This window comes from Micropterus salmoides, unplaced genomic scaffold (genome assembly GCF_014851395.1).
Source record: "Micropterus salmoides isolate LMB-PRFRI ecotype aquatic unplaced genomic scaffold, ASM1485139v1 Ms_hic_scaffold_16, whole genome shotgun sequence".
Taxonomy (NCBI): Eukaryota; Metazoa; Chordata; class Actinopteri; order Centrarchiformes; family Centrarchidae; genus Micropterus; species Micropterus salmoides.
The window spans coordinates 9347571-9373404 of record NW_024040707.1 but is presented as its reverse complement, the minus strand read 5'-3'; the positions used below and the strand labels follow the sequence as shown (position 1 = coordinate 9373404).

General features: G+C 38.9%; 2 protein-coding genes across 2 annotated transcripts; both read left to right on the top strand.

Annotated features, from left to right (window-relative positions):
- The first annotated feature begins 1867 nt into the window (after positions 1-1867).
- Positions 1868-10952, top strand: LOC119905785 (oxysterol-binding protein-related protein 2-like). Its single transcript, XM_038723107.1, has 14 exons — positions 1868-1989; positions 2278-2423; positions 2534-2645; positions 2912-2987; positions 3188-3322; positions 3746-3843; positions 3975-4157; positions 5200-5307; positions 5395-5484; positions 5570-5696; positions 6212-6331; positions 7736-7859; positions 8001-8091; positions 9497-10952. The coding sequence occupies exons 2-14, from the start codon at positions 2387-2389 to the stop codon at positions 9597-9599; spliced, it is 1404 nt and encodes a 467-aa protein (XP_038579035.1). The 5' UTR covers positions 1868-1989; positions 2278-2386; the 3' UTR covers positions 9600-10952.
- A 2230-nt stretch (positions 10953-13182) lies between these two features.
- On the top strand, positions 13183-25699 carry LOC119905980 (proteasomal ubiquitin receptor ADRM1-like). The gene is made up of 10 exons (XM_038723434.1): positions 13183-13261; positions 13811-14038; positions 14122-14238; positions 19882-20005; positions 20115-20201; positions 20331-20436; positions 22846-23087; positions 23489-23646; positions 24478-24580; positions 25347-25699. The coding sequence occupies exons 2-10, from the start codon at positions 13829-13831 to the stop codon at positions 25448-25450; spliced, it is 1251 nt and encodes a 416-aa protein (XP_038579362.1). The 5' UTR covers positions 13183-13261; positions 13811-13828; the 3' UTR covers positions 25451-25699.
- The last annotated feature ends 135 nt before the right edge of the window (positions 25700-25834 follow it).

Below are 25834 nucleotides of genomic sequence, written 5' to 3'. Positions count from 1 at the left end.
ACCAACCATTGGTGGAAGAAGTAGGCTACTTAACAGTAAAAGAGTACCACAGTGTGGAAATACTCCGTTACAAGAACAGATCCTGCATTCAAAATAAAAATATTAAAACAAAAATCGTTACTGGTTACCATCAAAAGAAAGCACTCATTATGTAAAATGAATAATGTATGTTGTATTATTAGATAAGTATTAGTGCATTATTATGTGCATCACTTTAATGTTGCTACTGGCAAAGGTGGGGTTTATTTTTTTTCCTATATATGTACTGCTGGGAAGCTTTCACATTTCACCAAAGTCTTATCTTTATCCATAATACTACATTATGATTTACTTGTTGATTATATTTTGTAGTATTAACCTGACACTAAGTAAATAAGTATCTAAAGATGTCAAATAAATGTAGTTGAGGAAAAGTACAATATTTCCTTCTGAATTATAATGGAGTAGAAATATAAAGCAGAAAAGGGAAATACTTGAATAAAGTAGTATAGTATAAGTATAGTAGTTGGGTACATGTACTTTTTTTCACCATCATTCCAGGTTAGAGTATAATTCAGGTCATTTATAAAAACATTTATTGCAGCAATCTTCCTCGTCAACGCCGTTTATCCTGCCCACTCATTGGACACAATGGTCAATGCTCAACGTGTTGTCCATCAAGACATCCATCCATCATAGCTAAACAGTAAAGAACAGGGACACAAAGTCAGAATATCTGTCAAGAAAGTCAAGAAAGGTAGAATTAACATGGGGGTAAAATATCCTGTCTGTCATCATAATCTGTCATACATTATTTTCTTTACCATGAAGTGCAACTACACAATAATAAAGGGGTAGGCTACATGTTATTTTGTAAATGTAAAAGGAGCTTTAGGTCCTTAAAAACACATCCATAAATTCCACTGAAAAAACTTATATATCTAGCAATAATAATCCATTCTCTCAAAATCTGAAAAATAATTTTATTTTTGTATTATTTGTAAGTGTCTGGTGTAATTTGCCTCACTGCAGTCCTGAATTGTTTTACTTTGTAACTTTGATGATGATGATGATGATGATGATGATGATGATATTATTATTATTATTATTATTATTATTGTTATTCGTTTGGAGATAGATACAGCTAGATTTGAAAGTATTCTCCCTTCAAAGCCATTACCAAAAACACATGTTCGGGCTGAGTGACTGCATGGTCATACACTGTAGGCTACACAGCAGATTCATCATTGACCATATTTATAGCGATTTCGCAGTAATGTGGAAGAATGTGGTATTTTCTTTTATAAAAATCAAAATAAAGAAATTAAGTACTTTAAAATAAATGTTTAATTATAATGGCAAAATCCCATATTCATAAATGTAAATTCAGCAGTAAAAAAAACTAACTTTGTACTTTCTTCTATATCCTATATCCAACAACAAATGGCTGAGAAAACTGTCAACATGGTCCTCGTTTAATATCTTTATGTTATATAGGCTACCCCTGCCATAGTTTTAGTATATACTATTTGTGTGATTTGTATACTATTATGTATACCTTTCAATGTCCTATGTAAACTGTTTTCCTCTATTTGCAATAAAGTTTTTTTTTTAAGTACACAGTAGGCTATAGGTCAGAGTTCGCGCAGGTAGACAAGTAGGCCACATACACCTGCTTTTTTTCCGGACAGTTGCTTTAAAACAATTAATTTAACAAGAAATGCTTCTGAAATAAATTGCTTACACCCGCGTTGATTAACCCCAATGTGAGGAGGCACGACCATCCAGCCTATATATTACTTTTTAATGTCACATTATTGAATCTGTGTTGAAAACAGCTTCTGGACTATAAAGTATATAAAAAAAAAATTAACTTCAGCTCTGTGATGTGATTGGCTGTCGGAGCTGTCAGTCACGGTGCCCTTGCCACCTACTTCCGCACTGTTTCAGAGGCGGTGTACTCTTCGATTGTTTGTGTTACTGGAGCGTTCATTTGGCCGCAATTCACAGGTATGATTACACGGATTGTGTTTCAATCTTAGTGTCGGTGTTTGTGTTAATAACGTTAGCTAATCTCCGTTGACCATCTCCCAGCTAACGGTTTAACTCCTGTGTAGCAGCGATGCTAACGGCTAGTTAGCTAGTCCGCTAGCTGAATAATAGCAGAGGCTCTTTGGGAAAGAGAGCTTGTAACAGCAGAAAGCTGCTTTTTAATTCATAGCATGTACTAGGTATTGTTTGGCTTTAACGACTACAGCAAGTTGCCGTGCTTGGTGTAACGAGTCCGTGCTGTTGCAGGTTGTGTGTTTGGCTGTCTGTGATGCTTGGAGAGAGGCTGGGCTGCAGGGACAGGCCGATGGTGGAGACATGACTTCTGAGTAACGCATAGTTACTTTCTCTGCTCAGTATGAACAGCGAGGAAGAGTTTTACGACGCTGAGACAGGTGAGACAAGCGGACAGAAGGTCTCCTTTTAGTAAAAATATATTGCTTCTTGTCTCGAAATGACTGAACACGTCTTTCCGATCTTCCCCTCACCGTCTTGTCTTCATCAGGACTGGAGTCAGATGATTCCTGTGAGGTCAGTTTTAAAGATGCCCTAGTGTTTGACAGTAAGCCGGTGACTGATGGCAGTGCCACACATGAGAATGGGGTGTGGGAGCGCAGGTAAGGAGTCACACAGGAGTGTGGTATGCATGTCTTTAATGCATGTCCACAGAGACCTGACAAGCCAGAGCAACCACATTTTTATGTTATGTTGGCAAGCGCCTCCTCAGTAGAGTATTTGGAGTTACTGCCTTGTTGTAGTACAATGTGTTGTCAGTTTTTGTGCTTAGGAGCCAGCTGTTAACAGATACACTGTCAAAAATTTTGTCTCATTTCCCATCTTCTTTTTTTCCTTTTACATCTTACTTCGTCCAAATGTGTGCCAGGAAAACTCTGCCTGCTGAAATGATCTCCCGGAACGATTACAGTGTTTGGAGTATACTAAAGAAATGCATCGGCATGGTGAGTCCTGTCTGCTTCCTAACCAAACTAAGAGAAGAGATAGCAATGAAAGGCTCATTCTTTATGATGAGTTGTTCGGGTAAGGTGTTTTCAGCAGTGTGCCATACTTTGTTATCTGATCTGGTATAAAGCTGGCCTCTGTGTGTTCCTGCTCATTATTTATCTACTCTGTTCTGATCTCTTTTTATGTGCTCTTGCAGGAGCTGTCTAAAATTGCGATGCCAGTTGTGTTTAACGAGCCGCTGAGCTTTCTCCAGAGAATGTCAGAGTACATGGAGCACACTCACCTCATTCACAAAGCCTGCAGTTTGCCTGACTCAATAGACCGCATGCAGGTAGAGATAACCGATGATTCAGAAGCATTGAACCACACCTGAACAAACAAACATAACAGATCTTACTCTGATTTACAGCTGCACCTAACACTTATCTTTATCAGTTCATCTATTATTTATTTTCTTTATTAATCCTTTTGGCCGTTTGTTCCTTTAAAATTGAGAAACTTTTAAAAATGATCCATATAATATGGATATTATAATAATAATAATAATAATAATAATAATAAATAATAATAATCTTAAATAGCACTCACTTTTCAAGTTACAAAGTGCTTTCACAAAGACAATAAAACACACAAAACAAGTTAGAACGAGAACGATGCTTTAAAAAAGATTTAAATTATACTTTTTTTTTTTTTTTGTCAGTCGATTAACTGATTATTTGATGCTGCTCTGATTTACTTCATGTCTCTGTGACAGGTTGTGGCTGCGTTTGCTGTTTCGGCTGTAGCATCTCAATGGGAAAGGACTGGAAAGCCATTTAACCCTTTACTGGGGGAGACATTTGAACTCGTAAGGTATTGGAGAAGCCTGCAGAAGCTAGAACAGTTTATCTTAATGACAGACGTACAGAGATGAACAAAAAAGTTGTTTTTTTATTCCTTTTGTGCGAGTTTTCAAATGTTTTTTATTTGTTTTTTTTTTAAAGAGAGGACGAGGGCTACAGATTGATCTCCGAGCAGGTGAGCCACCACCCCCCTGTCAGTGCCTTCCACGCCCAGTCTCTGAAGCAGGAGTTTGAGTTTCACGGTTCCATCTACCCGAAACTCAAGTTCTGGGGGAAAAGTGTGGAGGCTGAGCCCAAAGGTACCATGACCCTGGAGCTACTGAAGTGAGTAACTGTGTGAACATGCTCACAAACTTGTTTTATCTTTCTTGTGCTTTTAGCTGCATTTGATTGTTTTAATTAGTTATTACTAATTTGTGTGGGCTTCTAAGTAAGTGGCTTTTTTTTGCTCAATCTGTTATATACACTAAAAACTCTAGATAAACTTAACTTTGTATGAAAATGTTAAAATTCAAGCGGCCATGATGCCAAGTAATCTTTTAATAAGTAGTTTAACGTTTTAGGAAACTAATTTGCTTTCTTGCTGATCATTAGATAAGAATATTGATTCCACCCTCGTACTGTTTCTGTCCATTACATGTACCCCTTTACGAGACGTGCGGTTGGTTCTGAGTCTATTCACTCCAATGGATTATGGCACAGATTCTTTTGTCTAGTAGTCACCAGTTTAATATTAGACACATTTATCACAAGCCACATATCTTCTGAACATTTGGACACTAAAATATCATTTTTCACACTGACAAATCAGGAGAAAATAAACTTTGTTTGAGACCTCTCTCTCAGGAACACAGTCTCGCAAGTTCTTGCAACACATCACTCTGTTGGCAGAGGTGGTTCAGAGAGTTGTCAGCTATAAGTTATATTAAAGTTTGTTATCTAACGACCTACATCACGCACACACAACTTAATATGTTCATTTATTCACAACACTTCTCCACAATGTGGGGAGAGAGGCGACTTCTCAAGTTCAAGGTTAAGTTTATTTATATAGCACATTTAAAAACAACCCTCGTTGACCAAAGTGCTTTCCAGGTTTAGTATACACAACAACAAAGAAGGCCAATGAAAAGAGATGGGTCTTTAGCAAGGATTTTAAAGTGTCAGTAGTTCGGGCAAGATAACAGATAAACAGAGTATTCCAAAGTATTCCAAAGATTAGGAGCAGCTACTGAAAGGGCTTGGTTACCTTTAGTCTTTTACCTGGATCTGGGGACATCATCTCATCTAACTCTCTGCTAGGAAGTGAATATGTGTTTATCAAATGTTGAATTATGCCTTGTAAAATTCTGGCAATTTGTTACAGACATAAAGAAGTATACACATGGACAAACCCGATGTGTTGCGTGCATAACATCATCTTAGGAAAACTCTGGATTGAGCAATATGGGACCGTGGAGATAGTCAACCATAGGTATGGTGACAAATACTTAACAAGATTTACGTTGGTTGGACAAGTGATTATCAATTTGACATATTTGTTTTGAATTGAATTCATCAGCACGGGAGATAAGTGTGTGTTGAACTTCAAACCGTGTGGCATGTTTGGGAAGGAGCTGCACAAAGTAGAAGGTCATATCCAAGACAAAAGGTAAGAGCGTGAGCTCACCGACGCTGATAATAACCAGTGGGTGTGATTCTCTGAACTGAATTTAATGTGTTTGCCGTTGAACCAGTAAGAAAAAGCTGCGAGTGCTCTATGGAAAGTGGACAGAGTGCATGTACAGCGTGGATCCCAAGGTTTACGAAGTGAACAAGAAGTCAGAGAAGAAGACGGGGGCTGACTCAAAAAAGCCGAAACAGGTGAGATGAGTGAGGCTCAGATTTACAGCATATTCTGCTTTGACTGAAATCTAGTGAGCAAACTAGATGTCTGATCTCCCACTGAGATGAAATACTGCTTAGAGTTTGTTGTCACGTTTGTCTTTGACGTGTTTTATCTGTCTTACAACGTGAAGTCATCTGTGAATTTTACTCATCACTCTGAATTTGTTTCTCAAATGGTATCTTTTCCTTTCACAATAACATGCAGTGGCATTAGTAGAAGGTAAGGTAAAAGTGTATTTGATATCTGTAGTGTGCTACTGCTGTTGTCTAGTTCAAGTTATGTTCAAAGTGTAGTGTATGATTAGATCATTGCCAGCACTAATCCATAATGTCTTGCAATGACATGCATTGTTGCTTGAGAGACGTGTTGAATTTGTGGCAACCGTAGTTCTGTGAATCACCTGTTTGCACAAGTACTGTACGCACGATAAGCTTTAGCTTGGTTAGTCCATGTCTGATAACATTATGTGTGTTTGTGTGTGTGTGTGTAGGAACAAACTTGTGAAGGTGAGGAGGCCGACGATATGCCAGAAGTCCAAGAGACTGTGACTGTGATACCAGGAAGTGCCTTACTGTGGAAGATAGCGCCACGGCCTGCTCACTCAGTACAGGTCAGTATCACACTCATACACACACACTGACAAAATGTGTTTTTGTCCAGCTGATTTTTATTTTATATTTTAAACACACAGTATGTAAGTCCTGCCGGTACAATAACAAAATATGTAGTTTGATGATGTCGTGTAGTAGCATAAGATCATGGGAGTTTCCCCCGGAGGTTATTGCAACAGGCGACCAAATTAAACGCATTACACATTATGGATTTCTCTCTGAACATTGTTGGAAACATTTGTGATAATGTAAGCCACAAAACTTATCAAAATATATAACCTAGGCATTTAATGAGGAAATATTAGATATTATACTTTTTAAAATCCTGCATTGTTGCTTCGTAATGCATTGTACGTTACGCAACACAACGTGTATTATGTTCAGTGGTGGAGGAAGTATTCAGATCTTTTACTTAAGTAAAAGTACTAACACACCGTAAAAATACTCTGTTACAAGTAAGCGGTCCCGTCTTGTTAAGTAAAAGTACAACAGGAAGTAAAAGTAATCAATTCAGTAAAATGTCCCCTCTGGTTATACTATTATATATTATGTCATTAGATTATTGTATAGGCAGAGAAAGTTATTTATGACCTATCTCAAATAATTGTAGCGAAATAAAATATGTCCCTCTGTGTGGAGGTATAAAGTGACATGAAAAGAAAAGACTACTTGCAAAGTTACTTTCCACCGCTGATTGTGTCTGTGCGATACAAATTCAACGGGGCTCCACTGATTAAAACACTGCTCTGTAGCATTCCCTGTGGTCAAAAACTCCACACAGTGCCTTTAACTAAGGGTGTGACAGCTAAGAGTTGGGAGGCAGTTGTGGTTTTGAGAAATACTACTTTGTATTTTGTAATGTGGTGACTTAGTTGCAGTCCGCTAGGTTTCTAGTTCCCTAGTTTTGTTTTTATCTGCCCAGAGTTTGAGTTATCTGTCTGAGATTTCTGCCTCCAGCCCGTTCAGCAGAGGTAAAAGGGATTTTGTTTGTCATGCTCACAGCCTTGAAAAGTTGAATTTTACATTCAGCCTTGACAAACCTCATTTGAAAACGTGTGTGTCAACTTTTACTAACAAAAAGTCACTTCCCTCCTGTTGAAGTGGAGTCAGAGACAGCTATATAAAATCCAAAACTATCCTCAGGATTCGATACCACTAGAGTAATGAGAAATTGTGTTTTTATAATTTGAGTGAACCAACCCTTTAAATCAAGAGTAGGTATCAACTTTCTTTTCCTTTTTGTTTTGTTTTTTAAATGTGTTTTGGGACAGAGATTTATAAAAGGCAGAGTTTTGTTTTTCCATCATGTCACACAAAAGTAGTTAAATATATTAAGATTAATTGCATTAGCATTAACAAAGATGTTTTTGTCACTAACCTCTGCCGTGTTTCCTTCTGTTTAGATGTATAACTTCACGAGCTTCGCCATGACACTAAACGAGCTTGAGCCAGGCATGGAGAGAATACTGGCACCAACAGACTGCCGGCTGAGGCCCGACATCAGAGCCATGGAAAATGGAGACATAGGTAACACCAACCACACATAAACACAAGGGTTTGGACTTTTACATAAGCTCAGAGAGGCTAAAACTGTTCCTTCCACACACACGACTACATTAGCACGATCATCTGTAACTTCCTCTTCACTCATATTTTTGTGTTTTCTAGACACAGCGAGTACAGAGAAAGAGCGGTTAGAGGAGAAACAAAGGGCCTCGCGCAGGGAACGCTCTAAGGATGAGGAGGACTGGAAAACCAGGTGTGTGTTTGTGAGGTTGTTTAAATGTGTAAAAGAGCTGGCACATAAATCCCCTCTAAGACATGCACCTTGTTACATAAATGTGATGCCGATTTAACATGCCGGTTGGGGAAAAAAAACACTTGAGTCCCTTTTTTACATTAAAGTCTAGAAGCATTTCTGCAACATTAGTTTAACTGGATGCTGTCTGATTAATTTAAATGTTAGATACACAGAGAGAAAGTCAATAAAATAAGTTTAATAAACCACAAAGACTCTAGAGCCTATTTCAAGTTCGTAAGGAGATTGTTTCATGTCAGATCAGTCTGTAATACGTTTTCCTCTCGTGGTGTGTGGAAAAACAGTTACATTTTTGAAATCTTCACTCATGCCAACAGTACGGATGAATGAACGACTATCCAGCAAAATCCAAAATATGCAGCATGTGAGCAAATACGAATTAAACGAGCCACAACTAAGAAGATAAAATAGTTGCCGTCCTGATCACTTTCCAGAATTGTAAAATCCAGTATTTTAAACCGTTGTGGAGTGTTTTGACGTCTGATAAGCTTTTAAATGCATGAATCTGGACATTTCAGGATCATATTTAATTGTCTCACTGGTAACATTAAAAGTATGCGTCTACCACAAACACCACTCATTTCAGCTTTTTTTTTCCCCCCTCTAAACAGCTGGTCAGTCTTTGTTTGAGGGTAGTGGTATGTTAAAACACAGACAGCAGAATTCACTCCCCCAAAAAGTTTTTAATAAGAAACAGATGATGTATTAGAGGAACCACAGAATTAATGATAGGGTAGGCAACATTGGAAAAACTAGCATGGTTTTGAATTTCAACAAATATATACCAAAAATGCTTCTGAAATAAATTGCCTACCCCAGCTTTAATGTAAGAAAAACATTAAGACAAGTTTTAAAATCCATCAGTGATGCAGAGACCGGAAGACATTCTTCTTTCTTCATGTTATTACTCTTAAGCTCACCACTGTTCTCTGCAGCGACACACTCTCTCTTGTGAAACCATTGGCAAATATCACGCAAGCATTTCTCGTTTCTCTTTCTATAAATATCCTGTCGTGTGAGTAATGTAAAACTCACATCGATGAAGCCAGCCATGTCTGAAAAGGGCTCATGAGCATCTACCAATTCCTGATTCTCTGCTGTCTTAAATTCGTAGAATAAAATAATTACACTACACTTCTCACCATCTCATCAAAGTTTAACTGGAATGAAAATAGTTGGCTTCACAGCCGTGTCTCTTGATGGTGCCAAGGCTCTTACTCACACTTTACCAGCTGAATGCAGCAAAAGCTCTTCATGTTCCAGTGACTGTACACAGCTCATTTTATGTAACATTTCCTTTTAACCCTGCAATTATAAACAGGTTCTGTTTTTAATGTGTCTTCAGGTGGTTTCAGCTGGGAATAAACCCTCATACAGGAGCTGAGGATTGGCTGTACGCAGGTGGATACTTTGACAGGATTTACACTGACTGTCCCAACATTTATTGACACAGACGTGCGCTGTGAGAAGATCTCCCCTCTGATAGGATTCACTTTATTTCTCAGCATCTAAGATTTGTGTCTTTGTGACTTCCAGACGCTCACTGGTACTGTGTCTTTTGTGTGAATCAATGAAGAGCAGATTTCAAAAAACAGTTTATCAGATTATGACTGTGAACCTTGTCCACGCGAGAAATGTTATATTAAGAACATTTTTTGTAGAGTTTACTCACAGTAATTGTTGACATGAAACATCTCCATCTTTATATGCCCTAATCATGATTGTGACAATAATAGTCCACATATATGTTAATCACCTGTCGAGGGTTTTAAAACAGTCACCTGACCATGCTGCTGCTGCTGCTGCTGCTGCTGCTGCTGCAGGACACAAATCTCTGACTTCTAGAGGATAAATTGTCAGTTTTAGTTCAGGTACTCAACCATAATCTTAGCTGTAGACAAACCACACACTTATGTATAGTTGCATCCAAATATCAGGGGTTATTTAAACACATCTCTTACTTTTATATGTAATAAAAGTAAATTATAGTATAATTTGAATATTAGATGTCTATTTTAGTTAGCTGTAAACATCCCTAAAAAGTCATAATTTTCTATGAATAGAGACTGGCAATAGAGATGAAAGCTGTTTATAACCATGTTTACTGGCACAGTAAACGGATATTGTTTGGTACATTATATTGTTGTCCACTGTAACATACTAGATAATGTGTATAATAATTGGTGCATGCATGGTCACCAAGGTGATTATTTACACAAGTTAAAGCCATAAAAACCTTCTCTGCACTAAGTTTAATAGTGTAAAAGCATTCACATAAAACGTTAGAGCAAAGGGACACAGAGCATAATGGTGGTTTTCAAGGTCTGATACTATAAGAGCCATGTTGATGGGACATCCTGAGCCTTAGTACAGTCAAAACAACAATAATCCTTTTATCCTTTGTATTACTTCCATTTGAGGTGTAATCCTGCTCTAAGTTTTGGAACTACAGATCACATAATTGAGAGGAGGTAAACAGGAAGTAGAATCTTGCCATGCAGTCAGTTAGCTAATTAACTGTAGGCTACAACTTGATCCTCATTCTTTTTAGCTTGTATTTGTTTACATTTTGGCAAATTGGCACCATTTAAAAGTGTTCCGAATTAGCTATTAGCAGGTCCTGTTTGCAATGTACCCAAGCATGTACGGACAACTATCACTGGATTACTTTGATATTGACGACAATTTAAAAATGTGATGTTTCTCAGGCAAGTTCTGGAGTTGTAAGAACTGTCTTTAGTATGGGACTTCTAAACAGGTTTGTTTGCAAGATAAAGATTACCCCCGAGAAGTGTAAGCCACATTGAAACAAAAAATATGTGTTATATGTTTTTGACTGAGTAATGACTCCGAGAAGAAGTTGGAATTGTGAGGCAAATTGTGGCTCACGTCTCTCTCTCCGCCTCACAGCTCGAAAACCTCCGGCTTAAAGAGAAGGCTGTGTCATACCGACTCCTGATCATAGCCATTTGTCTTCACACATGGACAAGTAACTCTGAATGTTCAGAGTTTCCAGTTTGATGCCTTGAGTCATTTTTCCATGCCTTGAGTCATTTTTCCATCAATCAAAGCTTTTGTTTTCGGACACGGCAGCAGCACATAAAACAGGGCATGGTAGCCGTCATAAACCTATGCAAACTGCTCCACCCAGTCTGTCCTTCTGAAATGTGAAACAAAGATAAAACACTCCTCTTTAGCTTCTAGCCAATGTGTGCTTCAGACACTACAGAGGCAGGTAATGAATGTTGTGTGCTGTTAATATAACTCTTACATAGATAACATGCATACAGCAGTGCGGGTTGTTAGCCAGTAGAGAGATGTTACTTTTTGTTTCCACGCACTAACCTTGAATAAACTGCACATTTGAATGCTCACAGTCCAATGCACATATTGTCTCGTGAAATATCCTACATCATGTCTTCTCCCATCTGCTCTTTACTTTACTCTGAATTTAAAGCACTTTGAGAGGCCAGCAGACACTCAAAGGTGCAGGTTTGGTCTGATGGTTCTCCTGATCTCATACTCTTTACCCTCTTGTTTGTCTAGCATCTATTTGAAAATGTTTACATTGTATGTTCATTGATCTCTTGTTTCCTCCTCATACTGTTATCCACACACAACCATATGCATTCATGGCATATTTGAGAAATAAATTATGGACTATTAAAACTACCAGCCCTGTCAGTGTTTGCCAATCAAGATTTTTCTTTCAGTAAATCAGTTTCACACTTTATACCATCTTGTGACACCAGTGTGTGTTATAAAAACCAGTGGTTCCAAACAGAGGGGTCACAAGATGATTTAAAGGATAGGAATGAAAACAAAACATGTTTCTGCTACACAACATAATTTTTTTCTAATCTTAGTCTGGATGCCTTTAAAATGATACAAAAGAGACAATCTGAGTGGGGAAAACTACTTGTGACTTGATGACATAATGCTACATTTAATTTTACATAACGTAAAACGATTGGGAACCTGTGGTGTATAAAACCATAAGGTCTCTACTGTAAAGAAAAAAAAAATCAACTGTAATTTAGCCTAAAACTGTAGAGTCAAAATTTATTTCCACATCAAGGCAGGATTACCAACCGGCAAAGTGGGAAAGTTCCCACAGACCACCATGCATTTGATAATTAGTTTGTGGACATTTGATGAATTCTATCTTTGTTTGGGAATATCAACTGACATGATACAGGCTTAATAGTGGATTCTGCTTTATTGCCTGATCTTTTCTGAAATGAGAAGGCCCATTGTGTCAAGGGCTAGTTATAAGACCCTCATTATTTCAGCTGATTTTCTGCTTACATTATGCATAATCCTTCATTTCTGGGATCATGTAATGTCACAATAGAAAAATTTTACAAAATCCACAAAGATGGGGAAGAAGTGGGAGTTAAACTGAAATGTTACCACTTAAATGATTGTGACATCGTCAACATTTTCTTAAAAGTCTGAGTTTATGTCCAAAATAAACATATTTTCATAACCCTCTGCTGCACTTTGTGTTTAGTGGTAAAAATGTCAACATGCCAAACCAAGATAGTGAGCGTTACCTGCTATACATTAGCATTTTTGCATGTCAACATTAGTATTGGCATTTTGCTTTATCTTTTTCCTTTCTATCCTCAGTGAGAAAATCTCCCCTCTGATAGGAATCATTTGCAACAATGACCAACAACATTCAATGTCTATGTACAGGTACAGTGTTTCTGTAAATTGTGGAAGATAAGTGGTCATACAGTCCAATTAGCCAAAATGGATTTTTCACAATTTGGAATAAGTTGTTTCTTATTAATAGCTTATTTAAATGAATAAAGCCATTAATTAGGTCTCATAAACCCTTTATAAAGGATGTCTAATAAGAAAATAGTACTAAATACCATCTCCTTAAACGTGTATTTTAAATATATCTATATATCTTTTAAAGCACTGAACATACAGGCAGTGTGGTGTCATCTCAACCGAACATGCGCAGTGGCTTTAAAGCCCTCATTATTGGCACACGGTTCGACCAATCATAGTGAAGCACCCGCTGCAGCCAGCCAATCACGATCATCCTCAGTGAGCTTGACCGTTCTCCGGCTGAACGACAATTCAGTGAGAACATGTAAGTATAAACATGTTGTTTTAAAATGTGTTTTGAATTGGTAACATAGAAAACAGGTGTGTGTTTAGTCCACGTGTATGAAATGTGAACCTGCAGCTGAGTCGTGACCACATTAAGATGAAAACACGCTGCTGGCTGCAGGATGCACAGTCATCTGGTGGCTACTGTGGCTGCTCCAGTAGCTGTTTTATTATGGGAGCACTGGGAAGAGTTATGTTCCAGTCCTGTTTTCAATCTCAAATCTTTTATCATATTATTATTATGATTATTATTAACATATTATTATGTGGTCAGTTTATTTTCATGACAGTATAGGAGAGTGATGAGAGGCAATAACAAAATAATTGCTATACATTAAATAGGCTAGAAACATGAACGTGTAGACAAAAATTACCATTTCAATCATTCATGAATTAATCAAGTGCTGGATAACATGTTCATTAGCAGCAACACAGCAGGAAAAGACAACCATATCTCCTGCAGTGTAATATCTTGGACCAAAGCTGCTCTGTGTCCAGCTGACCTCTTCCTCCTTTCTGTCCTTTGCAGCAGTCTTTCCTTCTCATCATGGCGTCTGGAGCTCTGTTCCCCAGCATGGTGTCTGGGTCTCGCGGCTCCTCCAGCAAGTACCTGGTGGAGTTTCGGGCCGGTAAGATGACGATGAAGGGTAGCACAGTGACCCCTGACAAGCGCAAAGGTCAGGTCTACATCCAGCAGACCGACGACTCCCTCATCCACTTCTGCTGGAAGGATCGGACCACCGGGAACGTGGATGATGTAAGTGACAGTGTCTGCGTGTAATAGTGACTTGACCTGTGTTTCAGCCTTTAAAATTAACCCCTTTTCATGTCCTGATTTAGGATCTGATCATCTTTCCTGATGACTGTGAGTTCAAACGGGTGAACCAGTGCACCACCGGACGGGTCTATGTGTTGAAGTTCAAAGCTGGTTCCAAAAGACTCTTCTTCTGGATGCAGGTATGCAGCTGGACGGTCTGCTCCACACACTTCAGTGTTCATGAAGCTTTGGTTTTCACTTGACACAAGACACAATACATTTACAAGAAATAAATCTATAGTGAGTGTAATGGCACTGGTGCATATACTGCAATTATATTCTTTCCACATTTAGTTTTTTATTCAAATATAAATTTAAATTCTTGGGAAAAAATCCCTTTAGGTATCTAGGAAAGATATACATTAGTGTCCCTGTGGGCTGTTTTCAGCAAGGCAAGTTTATTTGTATGGCACATTTGAACAAGGTGATTCAAAGTGCTTTAAATAAAAGAAAAGCAAAATAGGTCAATATAAATATACATTTAAATACAGTTAAAATGACTTAAATAGAAAATAAGAACAAGATAAAACAGGAGGGTAAAAGTTACAGTGCAGTGTAAGATATTAATCAAAAGTCTTATTAAAGGGCAGCAGCAGTTTTAGATGGAGCATAAAAAATGAACAATGCTTCTTTATGTTCAGTTTTAATTATAGTGACAGGCCTGTCCCAGATGACCTGAGAGGTCTGGATGGTTCATAGTGTAAGTAAATAAAAGTTAATTTAATATAGCACCTTTCACAGCTCAAGGTCACAAAGTGCTTTACAAGAGTAAAATATTAGATATAAGACCATCAAAAAAGTAAAGAAATAATAATAATAAATAATAATCAGACAATCAAACATAAGCGATAAGGGAACATTGAACAAACATGATTGCACACTTTAGACAGCACATGGCGAGACAAAGGCCAGCTTAAAATAAAAGAGCCCTCAGTTGTCTCCTATAGGCATCAACAGAGACGACAGCGAGGAACGACCAGTAATAGTGTGTTCCATTTGACATGGGAAGTCAGAATTTCCAAGTTCCATGTCAGAAATCTCAACAGGAAGTTAAGTCAGATCTTCAGATCAAATCTTAAGTCAGATTTCCGACTCAGAAAGTCAGGAGAACATCACCAAACCCAACCTCAAAATCCAAGATGGCTGCTACTGGAATCAGTAGTGAAAGCTATAGTAATATACTGTTTATCGCACTTCTGTTTTATTTGTGTCTCATTACATCTGTCATACACACAGTCCTGTCCAACTTATATCTGTAGACATGTTGCTACGGTGTTTCTGTGTGCAAAATATTGCGTAAAGCTGATATTGCTAACTATGGCCAGAGGCTTCATTCATGGTTTTCTGACTTAAATCTGTTGTTCTACTGGAACTCCGTCAACTTGGCTGTGAAGTCATTCTCAGCTCCGACCTTCGACTTCCGAGGTAAACGAAACGCACCATAAGCCCTGGTTAGAAGACCTAAGTGACCAGGTGGTGATATAGAGGTGAAATAGGTTAGAGATGTACCCAGGTGCCTGACCATGCAGGGCTCTATTTGTGAAAATGAGAACATTAAACTGAATCCTGGACCTGAAGTGTAGCAGAAGATCAGAAATGAAACCATTCAGTGCATTATAAGCCAACAGCAGTATTTTGAAATCAATTCTTTGACAAACAGGAAGCCAGTGTAAAGACCTCAGAACTGGAGCGATGTGATCCACTTTTTTTGGTTTTAGTGAGGACTTGAGCAGCAGCAGCGCTGCGATTATTTTGTAATTTATTTGTGCAACTGGATATTGGACTTCCTCAGACGCCAGTCTGTTCGGATTGGCGACCACACCTCCTCCACTCTAGTGCTCAACACCGGAGCCTCCCAGGGCTGTGTGTTCAGCCCCCTCCTGTAACAAAAGAGAATAAACAGAGAAGTACTAAAACACAAGACCAGCTGTGGTCCAGAGACCTGCCGCCTAGCACGGCTTCGGGCGTCTGGCCCCGAGCAAAGGGATGCATCATCATTTACACAGTCTAGGTTTCAATGTTTTGGGGAACAGAGATCCTCTCTCGGCCTACAACATTCCAGGAGAGGAGAGAAACAACAAGAGGGGGAAAGCACCAAAACAATCTCACAGCTCGGACCTAAACCCTAGTAAATGTGGACAGACTAACATAAGGTGTAGGAGAGGAAAGGTTAAGGATAAAAACACAACATATACACTCACCTAAAGGATTATTAGGAACACCATACTAATACTGTGTTTGACCCCCTTTCGCCTTCAGAACTGTCTTAATTCTACGTGGCATTGATTCAACAAGGTGCTGAAAGCATTCTTTAGAAATGTTGGCCCATATTGATAGGATAGCATCTTGCAGTTGATGGAGATTTGTGGGATGCACATCCAGGGCACGAAGATCCTGTTCCACCACATCCCAAAGATGCTCTATTGGGTTGAGATCTGGTGACTGTGGGGGCCATTTTAGTACAGTGAACTCATAGTCATGTTCAAGAAACCAATTTGAAATGATTTGAGCTTTGTGACATGGTGCATTATCCTGCTGGAAGTAGCCATCAGAGGATGTACATGGTGGCCATAAAGGGATGGACATGGTCAGAAACAATGCTCAGGTAGGCCGTGGCATTTAAACGATGCCCAATTGGCACTAAGGGGCCTAAAGTGTGCCAAGAAAACATCCCCCACACCATTACACCACCACCACCAGCCTGCACAGTGGTAACAAGGCATGATGGATCCATGTTCTCATTCTGTTTACGCCAAATTCTGACTCTACCATCTGAATGTCTCAGCAGAGATTGAGACTCATCAGACCAGGCAACATTTTTCCAGTCTTCAACTGTCCAATTTTGGTGAGCTCTTGCAAATTGTAGCCTCTTTTTCCTATTTGTAGTGGAGATGAGTGGTACCCGGTGGGGTCTTCTGCTGTTGTAGAACCATCCGCCTCAAGGTTGTGCATGTTGTGGATTCACAAATGCTTTGCTGCATACCTCGGTTGTAACGAGTGGTTATTTCAGTCAAAGTTGCTCTTCTATCAGCTTGAATCAGTCGGCCCATTCTCCTCTGACCTCTAGCATCAACAAGGCATTTTCGCCCACAGGACTGCCGCATACTGGATGTTTTTCCCTTTTCACACCATTCTTTGTAAACCCTAGAAATGGTTGTGCGTGAAAATCCCAGTAACTGAGCAGATTGTGAAATACTCAGACCGGCCCGTCTGGCACCAACAACCATGCCACGCTCAAAATCGCTTAAATCACCTTTCTTTCCCATTCTGACATTCAGTTTGGAGTTCAGGAGATTGTCTTGACCAGGACCACACCCCTAAATGCATTGAAGCAACTGCCATGTGATTGGTTGATTAGATAATTGCATTAATGAGAAATTGAACAGGTGTTCCTAATAATCCTTTAGGTGAGCGTATATATATATATATATATATATATAAGGCATAACAATAATAGCAATAGTAATAATAATAATAGAACATACATAAAAGATTAAATGTAAGAGGACACAATTTTCTGCCATAACAGAGATAAAGACACACACTCCTGTCTACATCAGTGGAGGTGAGGTGGAGCAGGTGAATAGTTTCAAGTTCCTGGGAATCAGCATCACAGAGAACCTGACATGGTCATCTCACATCTCCACGCTGGTGAAGAAAGCTCAGAAACGACTGTATTTCTTGAGGAAGCTTAAGAAGGCCAAATTCCCACGCCAAGTTTTTGTCAGCTTTTACAGAGGAGCAATAGAAAGCATCCTGACTGGAAACATCACTAACATGGGATATGCACGGCCCAGGACCGGAGGGCTCTGCAGCGGGTGATTAAAACTGCTCAAAAGATCATTGGCACCCATCTCCAGAGCATCAGTGATATCGGTGAGGTGAGGTGTCTAAGCAGAGCCTAAATGATACTAAAGGACAGTACCCACCCAGCCACAGCCTGTTCACCCTGCTGCCTTCTGGGAAGAGCTATAGAAGTTTCTGCTGCCGCACCACCAGACTGCAGAGCAGCTTTTCCCCCCAAGCTATCAGACTCTTAAACACTAATTCATCCTCAGCAATGCTCCCTTAATTATACTTTATTTATGTTTAACATTTTTTTAATAATTGATTCTGTATTAATGTATATTGTTTGCTATGTAGCAGAAGGGAGTTACAAAACACAATTTCACTCTATAAGTTGTTATATTGTGACAATAAACCTATCAACCTACCTACCTATTTTAGGGAGACCTGTAAAGACTGTTACAGAAGTCGAGTCGACTGAAGATAAATGCATGGGCAAGTTTTTCCAGATCCTGCTGAGACATAGGTCTTTTAATCCTTGATATATTCTTCAGGTGATGGCTGGCTGACTTTGTAACTGTCTGAATGTGGCTGCTGAAATCCATGACTACACCAAGATTTTTGGCTTGGTCCGTGGTTTTTGACATTGCTGATCGAAGCTGAGCGTTCAAGACTCACTGAGGACTTACAGCCAAAGCTGGAGGTGGATGCCGAGGGGGGTTAAGGGGAGAGAAAACAGGAGTAGGACGAGGGAAGGGGCAGGGGTAAGTTTGGTCACAGCAGAAACTAGCCCTTTGATCTGGTCGTTGAACTCCCAAGTGTTTTGTCCTATTCTTGTTTTGATTCCTCTTGTCTCTTGTCCTTGGCAGAGTGAACAGATTAGTGAGGCTGGAAGTAAAATAGGTTGGAGATTTACAATTTCACATCTGACTTAACAGCAAACAAAAAGGCATTCAGAAAGTTGCGTTGTGGCAGACAGGCAGGCTTTATATCAGAAATATGTTTTCTTTTTGTCAGCACACACAATGCTATGAAAATCTTCTTATTCTTTTCTATTAATCTCTCTTATTCCTCTGTGTCTTAGACCTCCGTTGTTGTCCAAACACTATTAAATACTTTGATGAGCCACACTGTTTAAATGGGTTCCTTCATCAATATGAACATGGGCACTGTAGCTTATATGAACTCAATTCCACGTATACCATCTTGCTGCTGTAAATGCTCATTAGAGCACCAAATATGTTTTAATCCACAGCTAAAATAAAATGCTTCCGTGTGAGTAATGTTGTAGTTTTTCTAATGTAATAAAATAGGAATTTTAATGGGAGCGTTTATGGGAGTCATTGGGAGGAAGACGATTGTCGACAACTTCTTATTTATTGGTTTTGTTCTGCTTCTTCTTTCTTCTTTTACTCCACAAAAAGTGTTTGGGTAGCAAAAATTGCTGGACGAAAAGTAACAGATATGAAAATTATTTTGTTCCTTCTTTTTAAATACTGCTGACAGCGTCAACTAGTCATGTGCCAGGCATCATAAATCTCTGTATTTATTTATTTATTATTTACTTGAACTTTGGTCCCTGCTTAGTCCATGTATTGTGACCTGTGTATTCGCTGCTTTGTTCTGGTGCCCAAATGCAATATGATGTCATTGACACTGTTTCTGAATGCTTGACTGATTGTTGTTGTCTTGTCTTGTTTGATATGACTGGTAGGCTAAAACTGAATTGCCCTATGGGGATAAATAAAGTTGTTTGAATTGAATTGAATAAGAACAAATAGAATAATGCCAGCCATATCATTTAAACACTTGAAATTCTAACCAACTCTGATTACATATTTCAAATGTATCTTCAAATCAACATAGAAGTGATCACTGCAAAAAGAAGACAAGATTGCTTATTGTTAAAACAAACAACTTGAAAGTTTATTTTTTAGAAACTCATCACCAGTGAGTGCGCTAGATGAAACCTCTCTCGGTTTTGTTTTTCTGATCAGGAGCCGAAGACTGACAAGGATGAGGAGAACTGCCGTAAAGTCAATGAATACCTCAACAACCCGCCCATGCCTGGTACTCTCGGTAGTGGCAGCAGTGGAGGACACGATCTGTCTGCTCTGGGAGGTAACAGATGCTCACATCCCCCTGATTATTTTCCTAATGTGGCGGAAATATGCTGCCTGAAAACATCTAAAAATTTTATTTCATTATGCTGTTCTATTTTCATGTCAAGGGGAAGGTGGCCTGCAAAGCCTTCTGGGTAACATGAGCCACAACCAGCTCATGCAGCTCATCGGACCAACTGGACTGGGTGGGATCGGTACGTAACATCCTCAATCTGCGGAGCTGACAGTATGACAACATACTAATCAAACAAAACCTTGATTGGTAAATGCAGTTTGAATGCTCTAAGGAGAATAATGTGGCTGTTTTTATTTCTGAAAACCAGGTGGTCTCGGGGCACTGGCTGGTCCAGGTTTGGCCAACCTCCTGGGCAGCGGCAGCAGCAGCAGCAGCAGCAGCAGCGTTCCTGCAGCCAGTAACTCCTCCACAAGGTATCTTGTTCCTGTTAAATATCCAAGAAACATCTAGCTTCTTATAGAATATGTGTTGCTTTGTATCTTGTATATTTGGGCCTATTTTCTTCTGCTGGTAAAATTCCAAACTAAGAAAATCTTAATGTTGATAAGAAATACGAGGTGCAGCTATAACACACAGTAGAGAGAAGAGTGTAACAGAATCAGCTGTAGTGTGACAAAAAACATTTAACTTGTTGGATATTTTCGGGGGGTTTGTCCAAGAGCTAAATGCTCTGAAACAGGTCCAGTAAATAAACCAAGAATTACATCTAAGGCTAACGATTATCTCCATTATCAACTATTTTCTCAATTCATTCATGAATTAAAAGCCCAAGGTGATGTCTTCGGATATGTTGTTTTGTCCAAAACCCAAATATAATCAGGTTACTATGGGACTGGAACCAGAGTATGTTTGGCTTTTTTGCCACCAGAATAATGACATAAATGATGAATTAGAAAATTAAGTAATTTGCTAATTATTTCAGGTCTAATTAGATCAATAAATCCTAAAAGTACATTTTCATTTTCTCATTTGGCAGATGCTTTTATCCAAAGCGACTTACATTTGAGGAGTAAACATACAAGCAAGAACAAAGCATCAACAGAGCAAGAGATCTACAAGTGACAATTATTAGGGAGCCGTATTGGTTTTGTTCTGATTCTTCTTCGACTTCTTCTTCTTTTTCTCCACAAAAAATGTTTGGGCAGCAAAAATTGCTGGATGAAAACTCAACAAAATTGGCAAATTCCACCCACTACTCAGGTGGCGCCATAACAATCAACTTTGCGTTTTTGCAATTATCTCGAAAACGGCTTTGTTTAAAGTCAAACTTCTTTCATTATTTTAATCTCTGGATTCATCTGCATCTTTGCTCCAATGGTCTTCTGCTCTAAAAATGTCAAACTATACTTTTCATCTCTTTTCTCTAAAACCTATTTTTGCGAACTCGTCCCAGACGGTTTCGCCCATCGACCTGAAACTTTGACAGGAAAGATCCTGGACGTTGCTGATCAAAAGTTATCAAAAGAGTTTTGATATGTCAATCTGTTTTTTTTTTCATAAATTTTTACTTTTGTGTATTTACGTACAATTTCACATAAATGCCCGTAAATCAAAGTTGGCTTAAGCTATTGTCACCAAACTTGATGCGTCTTGATGCTCAGACGCTCGGCCCAAGCTTCTCTGAGCAGTCCTGGGATTTTCTTCCACTAGGGGGCGCTACACTTGCAAAACGTTTATACCACGTAATTTGCTGGATCGATTCGCGGGTCACTACTCAGTTGATGTATAAAAATTGGTAATGATTGTGCAAAGTGGGCGTGGCTTATTACAAGAAATGTAAATTTCTAGACATTTCTTGACAGTTAGCGTTTTAAGTTTAAACTGACAAAACTATCCGGCTCAACTTGTGAGAAGGTGTGGGTAAACAGCCTCTCACCACTAGCTCAGTCAGTAAGTCACCTTCTCTGGAGATCTGCAGGTTCAGGGTTTAAATCCACAGGTGAGCCAGTCAGACGTGCTGACAATGGGGGTGTTCCGATCGTTGCAGTTGTCTATTTTATTTGGATCCCTAGCAGTTTCTTCTTATTTTTCTCTGCTTAAAAGTGTTTGTGCAGCTTAAACTTTAAATCTTAGAAACACAAAATGTCGCAGGTGGGTTGAACATTTCACCCAGTAGTCAGGTACATATAATGACACAATGACTGATCTCAAGGCGATGCTGTAAAAATCAAGTTTGTGTTTCCGCAATTATATCAAAGTCCAAAGTCTTTCATCTCCTTTGTCTCTTAAGTCGTCTGCGTCTGTTCTTCTCCTCTGAAAATGTCAAATGTTGCGTTTTTCGCGGCTATATTTATTATTAAACCTTAAGAACAACTTCTTATTTATGAGCAAAAGGTACTTTTATTTGTCACATACATGTAGCGAGATTCATCCTCTGCATTTAACCCATCCCTAAGGGAGCAGTGGGCAGCCACTGTACAGCGCCCAGGGACCAGCTCCTGATTGAAATGCAGTGTCTGGTCAAACTACACTGACTGGAGAACCTACCTAACATGTTTTTGATGGTGGGGGAAACCCACGCAGACATGGGGAGAACATGCAAACTCCACACAGGAAGGCTGTGCAATCACTACAAGAGCTCTGACAGCATGTGGTAGCTTGTTCCACAATTGTGGTAATCACAATAGGCAGTAGAAATAATTATTTTTACTTATAATTACTATTCTGTAGGTTAAATGAAAATAGGTACAATTACAAAAAAAATCAGCACTCTTCACATCACATGTTGGTGATGTGTATTAGTGCCTTGTGTTAGAAGTTTGTTTCACTAATTGTCCAGTGATCTTGGATTGACTGAGGATTTCTCCCCTCTCTCCTCTCAGTCCGTCCACCGCCGTCACCCCCACCTCAACCTCAGCTACCAGTCGGCTCGGCTCCTCCCAGGTGCCCACCACCCCCATCACTCCCTCCGCCACCTCGGCAGGTTCCCCCACAGCCACCACCCCCTCCACCCCTACAGTGAGCTCTCTGGCCGCAGGGGCAGCCAATCCCACGCAGCCCATCCAGCTGAGAGACCTGCAGAGCATCCTGGCCACCATGAACGTGCCTGCCAGCGGCCAAGGAGGTGAGGAACCGACCGTAGACAACATAGCTTCAGGCGGACTGAAAACTGCGCTTCTCAGGACTGAGATAAAGAAAATACATAATTAGGACTTAATTGGGGTAATTTTCAACTAATTATGCAGCAAATAATTAGCATTGTGAAAGCAACAGTCTCTGTAATACTGTGTAATTTTAACTTAATAAATTCTGCTTGTTGCAGACAACATTCAGACTCCCGTTTATCATCTAAGAGGTATAATCCCTACCACCTAGATTAAGTTTGGATCACATTATTGACTTCAGAGTCACATACAGAAATATGCGTTCTGATTATGCTGAAGAAATAGTGATTTAACAACAGTAGGTAAGAAAATATGGATGTTTTTAGATTAACCGGTCAGTGGTGGTGTTTGTTACCTACAGTGGACCTCGCTAGTGTCCTGACGCCTGAGATAATGGCTCCCATCCTGGCCAACCCCGAGGTGCAGCAGAGGCTGATGCCCTATCTGCCCTCTGGAGAGTCCCTGCTCCAAAGCTCAGAGGAGCTCCACAACACGCTCAGCTCGCCTCAGTTCCAGCAGGTAGAGCGTACGCTGCTCAACGTCCTCTGTGGTTTCCAATGTGAAATAATTAAGTACATTTACTCAAGTACTGTACTTGAAAAACTTCTACTTTACGTTTATTCCCATTTCATGCTACTGATTAGTTTTGGTGCTTGTTACTTTGTAGATTAAGATTATTAATACAAAATGTTAGTTAACTAATATATGAAATGTTATGATAGCTGAAGCTAACCAGCTTTAAATAATAGATAAAAGGATCCCTACTTTTACCAGCTGCAACATTAAAGTGAACACAATTGCATTACTAATTCTAATCCAGTAATTTTATATAAATGATTGCCAAATGGGCCATTATACTGCATAACTGTTGTTGTATCAACATTTTGATACAAATATGTTTATGTAGTATTTTTACACTGTAGTATTGCTACTTTTACTTAAGTAAAAGATCCGAATACTTTGTAGCTCAGTATCATTTGAAAACTAGAAAGATGGTGATGTCTTCTTTTTAGTTCCAGGAAAGTTTATTTCATTTGCCATCCATCACCAGACTGGTATTTTTCTTTTTTTGTTTATGGACATATATAGATGGTTTTTGAGATTTGTGGTCAAACAATCATTTAACAATTCCAACAGATTATGATCTTATTTGTTGCCTGTGTAAGCAGTTTCAGGCTGGACATCTGATAAATACACAAACCACAACATTTTTCTGTCCTTGGGCACAGAAATAGCATGTGAAGATACTATATTTTCCTTTTAGCCTCATTATAAATCGCTCTTTTGTTGGTATTTAGCATCTTGTTGTGGTTTTCGATCTTATTCTTGATATTTATTGTCTCTCTGCAGGCTATGAGCATGTTCAGCAGCGCTCTGGCGTCTGGGCAGTTAGGGCCTCTAATGAACCAGTTTGGCTTGCCTACAGAGGCCGTCGATGCGGCTAACAAAGGAGGTCAGTGTTTCGCCCACATCAAGCTGAGACACAGGAACTGTTTGTGTCACTGGAAGAAAACTTATTTGAACTTTCATGTCTACACAGGAGACTGTAATTAACTGAGAAACCTGAAATGTTTACAGTGACATTACTTTTTATCAAAAGGTAGAGTGTAACTAAGTACATTTACAATTTTGTACTTTACATGAGTATTTCAAAATTATACTTGACTATGGGTCAAATGGAAATATATTTTTTACTCCACTACATTTGTGACAGCTAGTTACTGTGTAGATTTAGATTTTACATATAAACATTTGATCTTATAAAAAGTACAGATGGATTAAAATGAGCTCCTCTACAGCATTTAACTGCTTACACACTAATGCAGTAGTAATGATTATTGCAATAATATAATATAGCATAAGATACTTTAAGTACAAATTGCTGCTACCTATGTATGTAAAGGTTTAGTGCAGGACTTCCTGCAATCATTCTGATAACTGCGTAATTCCAATTTTTCAAGCAAAAACTACAAAAAACTGAGCTCCCAGCTTATCAAATATCAACATTTACATTTTGGTTTTGGACCGTTTGTTGGGCAAAACAAGATATTTTAATATCTCATAGTGAATTCTTAATGGACATTTTTCACTATTTAAAAAATAAAGTATGATAATCCCTCACTATATTGGACTGATAGTTCATATAATTAATTAAGAGGCTAATCTGCATAATAATTGATATTTGCAGCCCTAATTTCTGGACATTTCTATAATTGCAGATGTGGAGGCTTTTGCAAAAGCCATGGAAACGGAGACAAAGTCAGACCAAGATGGAGACACCAAAGACAAGAAAGACGATGACGAAGACATGAGTTTGGACTAAGAACTCTTTACATAATTATTTAATGTATTTATTTAGCTGCTTCTTCTGTTTTGTAACTGTTACACACGAAGGATAAAGATTATGGTTAAAAGTAGTAGAAAGTGTAACTTAGACCCTCCCTTCGCTGATAAATGCCGTGTTCATCCTCCCAACACTGTGTGGAATTAATATCTACTGATTTAACATGTATTCTACCTGCACGTCTGTGCTGTCCAAACACAAGGGAACAGTAAAATCATCACAAACACATTTGTCTGATGTGTTTTTTTTCCCCCTGACTGTTTTGTTAACGATCACTTGGTGCATACTTTTAGTTTCCGAACCGCCCTGAGGAGATGAAAACATCTTCATACACAATAAATTGATTTGACTAGAAAAAACAAA